Below are 8363 nucleotides of genomic sequence, written 5' to 3'. Positions count from 1 at the left end.
TATTGCAGCTCCTACTCCAATGAGCACCAGTTTATCAGATTAAACAGCAGCATTTAGCGCTATTGAGTTACCTTCTACAGTTTTCTCTCTTGGACTGTCAAGGACTCTTGAAGTGCTATTCAGTGAACAACTGATTGGTGACTTGTGAGCTGTTTTGACTGGCTAATGAAATACGATTATTTATTTTGTGCATATTCAGAAATAACTAGTTTTATGACTGTGAAGTAAAAAACTCATTCTGTAAGTTGCAGAAACCGACAATCCTTTTACAAAATATTACAACACACAAGCTAAAATTCCCTCACTTCTCTGTCTAGGTATCTTACATTATCTACTGTTTTCCTGTGTTTCATAGGCATTCTTTGCACATTTGTGGTTCCCACTTGCTTTGGTGGCTTTGCTGTTACTGACAATGTGACTGAAACTTTAAATCTTAACTAATTTAACTCCTTGAATTCACTGACCTTGACTGTATGAAAGCATTAATTATTTTGCACAGGAACCAAATCCATGGGCTTCATATTGACCTGAAAAAGGCCTGAGATAGTGAGGGGTTGGCAGCCTTGCAGCAGCTACCAGCAATATGGCTTAAAAGACCATAGCAAGTGATCATTCATTCTCAGGAAGGGTCCTCCAGCCTCAGGAGAGCATGAAAGTGGGGATAGAGAAATCAGGTTAACTGCAAGCTCATGAGGGAAAAATGGCATAAAGCTGTGGAGAAGACCAAAAACAGAGACGTTGGTACTCTGTGACCAGGGTATAAAGCTGAAAGATAAAATACCTGCAAATGTTAAAGCAGTAGTGTCACTAAAGACTGGCCTCTTCTGAGAGGCGTGACTAATCTATGTGCAATAATGGCAGAGGAGATGACTTTTCTATGTTGTTGGATATCCAATGCAGGTGCTCAAAGTCACCAGATTCCTAATTTTCTGTGCCTCAGATTCATTTCATAGAAGCCCACACATGACATGAATGGCTTTTGTCAGTCAGTTGGACATCACTGCATCAAGCTGGTGACCGATGCTGTCTTCAGAAGGGCCAGCCAGTATATACAATACCAAACTGATATAGGCAGTTAGGCTGAAAGATTCAGTAGGATTCAGCACCATCACTGAATTCTCCCATGTGCATGGCCTCAAGCATGATGCATGTGACATCAAGTCTCTAATACTTCAATAGTGGCTTTCATTAATCTAAAGGATATCTTTCCTTCAATGTCCTTCTTCTGTGACCACTATCGACATTAACCTGAGAGCAGTTACAGCATCTACATTCTCTGGGACTCTTAGGTCCCACAGCTTTTCACCTTCACAGTGGAGACCTAGGAGAGCACAAGACATCCTCTAAGAATAAAGATAAGGAAATTGATGACAAACAGTACTCTCCTGAACTGCATCACCTGATAACCCTTAGGTTGGTGCATGACATTCTTAACATTACCAGATAAACACCAGAAATGGATGAATGATTGCATTAGACCTTTATTAGAAACATCATCTGGAGCAAACAGAAAAACATTAGGAAAACATAATTAAGCATATAACTAATTATTTTTCTTAATTATCTGTCTTAGTTTTAATCTTAATTACCTCAGGTTTATAATTATTTTATAACTGTTCCCACTTGGTGATCTCCTTGATTGTCAGCTCTGATGGAGGTAGGCTGATGGTTACATTGGTTGTCTTCCAGTTTCATTTTCCATCAAGGTCACCATTGCCTTAAATTTCAATGGCATGATCAGAGCTTCTATCTCTGGTTTACTGAGGTTTGGAGGTCTCTGTCATGCTGAGGGTGTTCTTCACCCACGCAGGATCTTGCTCTGTTATTGAGGAGCCACTGTCCACAGTCGAACCACACCAGAGGAGCTCCAGAACAGTTGTTCCTCTTTCCTTGTAAAACATGCTTTTATATCCCTATATGAAGACCTGGTGGAAATTCCAGATGGCTCATTTACTCTTTTTTTTTATTTCCACTATTGCCATTAGTGCAATGTCCATTGCCTGTAAGCCTGCATGCATTGCTAGCATCTACTGATTGGTCTGATGGACTTGGTTCTGCAGGAGTCTCTAATCTTATTAATGAGGACAATAAGTATCAAGTAAGGAGGTTACATTAATCCTATATAGAACACTGATTCAGCATCAGCTGAGTATTGTGTTCAATCCAATTTAGGAAAAATCATCCCAGTTACATGGATAGATTGGAAAAATTGGGACTGTTTACTTTGGAAAAGATAATATTGAACAGATATTTGATAGATCTGAAAACCATAGACACATCTATGATTTGTTTTCATAGATAAAGTTTTCTCATTGGTGGAAGGACAAGGGCCACAGATTTAAAGTCATTGGCAAAAGAAGCAATAAAGACATGGAGATAATCTTTCTTCATGCAGCAAGTGGATAGAATCTTGAATGTTCTACCTGACAGTATGATACAGACAGGTTCAATTAAGCAGTCAAGAGGAATTTGGACTGTTAGCTGAAAACAAAGGATGTGAAGGACTGTAGGAGAAGGCAAAGATGTGAATGTAGGTAAAGTGATCCAATGAAAAGTTGGTGTGGACATGATGAACCTAATGACCTCCTTGCTGTAACCATTCTGTGATTGCGTGAGTGTAATTGAACTTGTGTTTTTTGTTATCACAGAGTGCAGTCAAAATTAGCTACTAAAGGTGTCAATTTTATACTACTCCTCTTTTAATGGAGGAGATTAGGTGCTCTGATCATGGCCTGAATGGACTTCTGGATAGTTGCTGGAAATATTGCTAATGCAAAGGATGTTTAGGGCTTAGAGGTTGATGGGCTTTAAAACATGGCACCAACATTTCTTCCACATCATGGATGCTGATGTTGTCTCAAAGTCTACCTGCTGGCTGTTATTTAGCCAGCTGGCATGAATTGCTGCATGAACTGGAGCGGAAGGATCTTCTCTTTCTCTCCAGATACCACAAAATACCGACCAATGTGCCAGTGAGTTCCTGAGACAATAAATGATTGCTTTTCCGTCAAGTGTAGAAATAACAATCAATATATTCAATTATTCCTGTTAATTTCTCAATTTTGTTTAATGTTGATGTTCTTCTCTTGTCCATTTCACATCAGATGACCATCATTCAAGTGTTTAATTTGTTTATCTGCTTAGTTTCTGAAGCAGGAGTTATTGGCTGACCTTCTCATCGTACTTGGACAATGCCCATCATTCAGCAATCAAGTGTTTGCCAATCTTCTCTCAGGAATTAATCGCTTTGTAGATTATCTCTGGCAGATACGACAGGTACTGAAACTACATTTCTCTGGTTAATGAACTTTATGCAGAGGTACCTTGATTATCTGGCATTCAATTATCCGAATTTCAGATTATCCGGCAAGATCACAAGGTCCTGATACTTGGCTAAACTACGTTATCTAGCATTTGATGATCCGAAATCTGATTAACCGAACGGAATACTCCCTGCCCATATTATTTGGATAATCAAGGTTCTTCTGTAATACATTGCCATTGTAAGCAATCTGGCACTCAGATCAAAACTATCTACTTGTTTTTGAATTAAGGTGCTGTATATATTAAACCATTAAGGTTCCCATGCATTCAGTAATTTGTCTGAGGGCCAAAATGTAACGTGCCTGCACAATTTTAACCCCAGTACATTTTAGAAGGTTAGGTAGCACATCCCTAGAAAATAGGTCCAGGGTATTTAACTCACATCTTGCACCAAAAGCTCACAGAAAATTTTCAGAACCAATAAATTGACACACCGAAAGCCCACTCTACTACCTGGCAGACCTGATCTGTACAGAGCACAAATTCACCACTTTCTGTAGGATATTGCATTTTTTTTAGATTACTTAAAGTGTGGAAACAGGCCCTTCGGCCCAACAAGTCCACACTGACCCTCCGAAGCACAACCCACCCAGACCCATTCCCCTACATTTACCCCTTCACCTAACACTACGGGCAATTTAGCATGGCCAATTCACCTAACCTGCACATCTTTGTACTGTGGGATGAAACCGGAGCACCCGGAGAAAACGCACGCAGACACTGGGAGAATGTGCAAGCTCCACACAGACAGTTGCCCAAGGCGGGAATTGAACCCGGGTCTCTGGCGTTGTGAGGCAGCAGTGCTAACCACTGTGCCACTGTGCTGCCCACATTGTTGGAAAAGTACATTTCATATAAATTAGTCGCAGACATACCCCCCCACCCACTTCAGGTTCTCTCCGACCTCTTGAGGTATTGCTTTAAAAAGTCAGCATAAAGAATAAAATAATCTTTTCAGTCAGTGACATGTGACTCCAGAAAAACCAAACCTATCAGACATGGAGAAGTATTGACAAATTAGTGGGTCCAAGGCCATCATCCCCAGGATCTATATTCAGTGCAGGAATTGCTTCAGTGATTTCTCGCAAGTAGCAAGGGCATGTGCATCTCTTCATTTTTCCATTGAACAATACTTTGTAAAATCTGCCTTCTTCTCTACCAGAATTCCATTTCCTCTAATACATCTTTCAGCAATATTTCTCTTTGTAAATGCATATTCACTTCAGCCAATATGTAAGAGACTCATCTTATCTTTGTTCTCAACCCAATATCCACTAGGACAAGTGTCTTTTTGTTTGCTAGCATTTGTACAATAGCCACCTTTTCTTATGAATTTTACTTGATTACATTGCACATTCCAATTTTCAGGTTAAGACCATCCCCACACCTCCGCACTCTCCTGTATCCAAGGAAAAGTAATCTTTTTCATTTCTCTCCATCTCTCTGTGTCTCTCCAGAGGACAAAATATATCTATCAGATACAAGATTTTAAGCTGGAACAAATCCTCTGACTACTACTTACACCTCTTAATGGACCACTAAAAATCTCCCCGACAGTTTGACGACATGAAATTGCATTCTAAAGCCTGTCACCTGCTTCTGTCCAGCCTCCTGAAGCATGCCTTTTTTTCCCACTTTCCTCCCAATCCACCCAAACACTCACAGTCTGTCCTAAGAAGATAACCCACACAAGGAAAACCTTTATGAGCAGCACTGTCACACAGTTAGATCTATTAAGTGGCAGCACAGATAATTGAATCCGAGTCGGATTCGGAAGTGACCTAGACTAGAGAAAAACCAGTACTAATAAACAACAACCGGTACAAGTGGCAGGAGAGAGCTCACTACAGGGCAAGTCCTTTTTTCTTTTCTGAGAAGGGTAACAGAAATGCAAACCACAAGGTTGAGGAGAAAGATACTTGATTTACTGAAGTAGTCATATGAGGTATTGGAAGACCTACCAAGGATTTAAGTGCCATGGCATGCATTTGTGTAGGTGTGTATTTGTAGAATATGTCATGTAATCTCGAAGGATATCAGTAGCTAAATCAGTCTATTGAGATGCTGCGGTCAAAACCTCCACTAGTGTAAATGCAACAACTTCTGCAATTTTGTTAGAACTTTGGTGGCTGCTATGCAGTCTCTTGGCTTAAATCTATGTTGCACTTTGGGAAGACAAGTCTCTACGTTCAGCAAAGTGAAGCAGTTATAGTCTGTAAATTATATTCTAATTGATTTGCAAATTGAGCTGAGCATAGACGGAAGGAGTTTAGCACTTTTTTTTGTTTCTCCTTCCGACACCGAATACATGTACTGATTATTTCTCTTTAAAAATTACTCCTAACTATTCTTGAATAAACAGACTCAGTATTAACTTCAAAGGAATAAAGTTTTCAGAATCTGATACCTTATTTTTCTTTAAATAATTTTGGTAAACAACCAGCAGGAACTTCTAAAAGCAATCTACTCCAACAGGTCATCTACTAAACAGCATCAATGAAATTGGATGTACTGCACATACAGACTACACTGTCTCCATTTACCTCAGAGTCATCAGTCTGAGAAAAACAGTAATAAATGCTCAGGATTTGAAGAGTGGCTGAAATTTCCAAGGAAAGAAATTAAATGAGAAATTACATTCAAGAGAAAACTGAATGACTAATACTAATCATTTATTTGTAAAACAACTTCTTTTCTTGAAAGCTTTGTTTTGGAAGATTATGTATTTCAGTTCTTGAAAAACTAAAAAAAAATTCAGAAACTTATTTTGCATGATTTTTAGGGAAATGTAAACTCACTATTGGCAAATATTACATTTACAAGATGAGCTTGCATCAGCAGTTACAGTTGTTAATGTGGCCATATGAATTTGTAATGAATGAAATGACTCAAAAATGTTATAAAAGGAAACATAAGCAGATGGAAGAAAAGATACGGTGTATTAAATATGTTAGAATAAGAGCACCTATTTCAACATCTGTGAAATATGGTTTCTGACTAATTTTGTTCTTCGTTATTTTCAATCAGCTGAAGTAGTATCAGACTTACTGAGACAGAACTGTTAAACTGGTTTATTTTTGTAATTCCATTGCAATGATTGGCACATTTCAAAATTGGTAAGGTAAAATCAAATGCAGATAAATGTGAAGTGATTAGGTTTGCTAGGAAGAATAGAGAGATCACCTTACTTGGAAAATGCAAGGCTAGCTGGGGTTAGAAAAACAAAATGATTTTTGGAGTACAAACATGTCAATCACTGAAGGTTGTCTCTCACAAGTTAGTAAGACCTTTTAAAAAAGCAAACCAAATACTGTGGTTTATTTCTACTGGTACAAAATTGGAAAGTAGAGAAGTTATGCTAAAGTTGTACCAAATTTTGTTTAGCCAAGTTGAAGAGTACCATGTGTCGTTCTAGTCACCACATTATAAAGAGGATAGAGAAGCACAAGGAATGTTGCAGAGAATGTTGACAAGGATGATGCCAGAAATGTGAAAGTATACATATTAAGAAACGATGGGTGTTGATGTAATCGAATTCTTTAAAATTGCAAAACGTTTTGGTATCATGGACACAGAAAGAATGATTCCACTTGCGGAAAGAATATAGCTATCACCAATGTGAAATAGTCACCAAGAAATCCAAAGAGAATGTGGAATTCACTACAATAGGGAGTGGTTGAAGCAAATGGTATATAAGCATTTAAAGGGAATATAGGCAAACATTTAAGCAAGAAGATTGTACAGAATTACGTTGCTAGATTTAGAAACGTAAAGGAAACTGGAAGAAGGCTCATGTGGAACATAAACACACTGGCATGACTATTTTTATTTGTTTTTCATGGGATAAAAATGTGTTGCCCATCCCTCATGGTCCTTAATGGTGACAATGAGCTGCCACCTTTAATCACTACAGTTCTGTCTGGTGTAGGTAAACCCACAGTACTGTTAGGAAGAGAGTCTGTGTTTCTGAAGGAATGTCACAATAGATTCAAGTCAAATGGTGAAGGACTTATAGGAGAACTTGCAGTTGATTGTGTATCCAAATGCATGCTGCCCTTTTCCTTCTGGAATTTGAGAGTTTGGAAGGTGCTGTCAAAGGTGACTTAACGATTTGCTGCAGTGCACCTTTTCTATGATGCACACTCTACTACTATGCAGGTGGTGGAGGGAGTGAATGTTTGAAGTGATGGATAGATTGATGATAAAGCCTACTTATTTAACCAAGACGCTGTTGACATTGGAGATGTGCACATCTAACAAAGCGAATAGTATTTCATCCCACTCCTGACTTGTGCTTTTCTGGTCAATGGTAAGCCTTCAGAATATTGATGATAAGGGATTCAGGAATTGTAATGTTGTTCAGTGTCATGGAGAAATAGTTTGGTTCTCTCTTGTTGGAAGTGTTCATTTCTTGGCACTTGTGTTGCATGAATGTTACTTGCTATTTGTCAGTCCAAGCCTGTATGTTGTCCAGATTTGCAAATTGAGCTGAACAATGTAAACACCAGTAAACATTCCCATTTCAGACTTTCTATTGGAGGCAAGGTCATTAATGAAGTAGCTAAAAATGATTGGGCATAGGACACTATCCTAAAGAACTCCTGAGGCAATTTGATTGGCATCCAGTAGCCACAACCATCTTCCTTTTTACTGATATAGTCCCAGCATAATGTTGAGTTTTCACCCCGATTCTCATTAGCTTGACATTAACATAAGAAATAGGAGGAGTAAACCGTATGGCCCATTGAGCCTGTTTCACCATTCAATATTATTACGGCTGACCTTTAGCTTCAACTTCACTTTTCTATCCACTCTCTAGATTCTCTGTGATACAAAAAATTGTCTATCTCAGACAAATAATTAGTTTAATGATGGAATTGCCCTTTGAGAGAAAAAAACTAAGAATTCACAACCTTTGAAGTAAATAAATTTCTCCTTTTCGCAATCCTAAATAATGGCCCATATCCTATGTAGTAAACTTGCCAGCAAGTGGAAGCAAACTGTTAGTGTCTACTCATTCAAGCCCTTTCAGAAGTTTG

At 38.5% G+C, this 8363-nt stretch overlaps 1 protein-coding gene across 1 annotated transcript in view; it reads left to right on the top strand.

Annotated features, from left to right (window-relative positions):
- Positions 1 to 1640: 1640 nt before the first annotated feature.
- Positions 1641 to 8363, top strand: part of LOC122553257 (meiosis-specific protein MEI4-like) — a 63678-nt gene continuing 56955 nt past the window's right edge. The window contains exons 1-2 of the mRNA XM_043696841.1: positions 1641 to 1657; positions 3145 to 3276. Of these exons, the coding sequence (XP_043552776.1) occupies positions 1652 to 1657; positions 3145 to 3276 (138 nt within the window). The 5' untranslated portion in view covers positions 1641 to 1651. The remainder of the gene's footprint in view (positions 1658 to 3144; positions 3277 to 8363) is intronic.

Source organism: Chiloscyllium plagiosum, chromosome 9, assembly GCF_004010195.1.
Source record: "Chiloscyllium plagiosum isolate BGI_BamShark_2017 chromosome 9, ASM401019v2, whole genome shotgun sequence".
Lineage (NCBI taxonomy): Eukaryota > Metazoa > Chordata > Chondrichthyes > Orectolobiformes > Hemiscylliidae > Chiloscyllium > Chiloscyllium plagiosum.
This window is presented reverse-complemented; position numbering and strand designations above follow the sequence as displayed.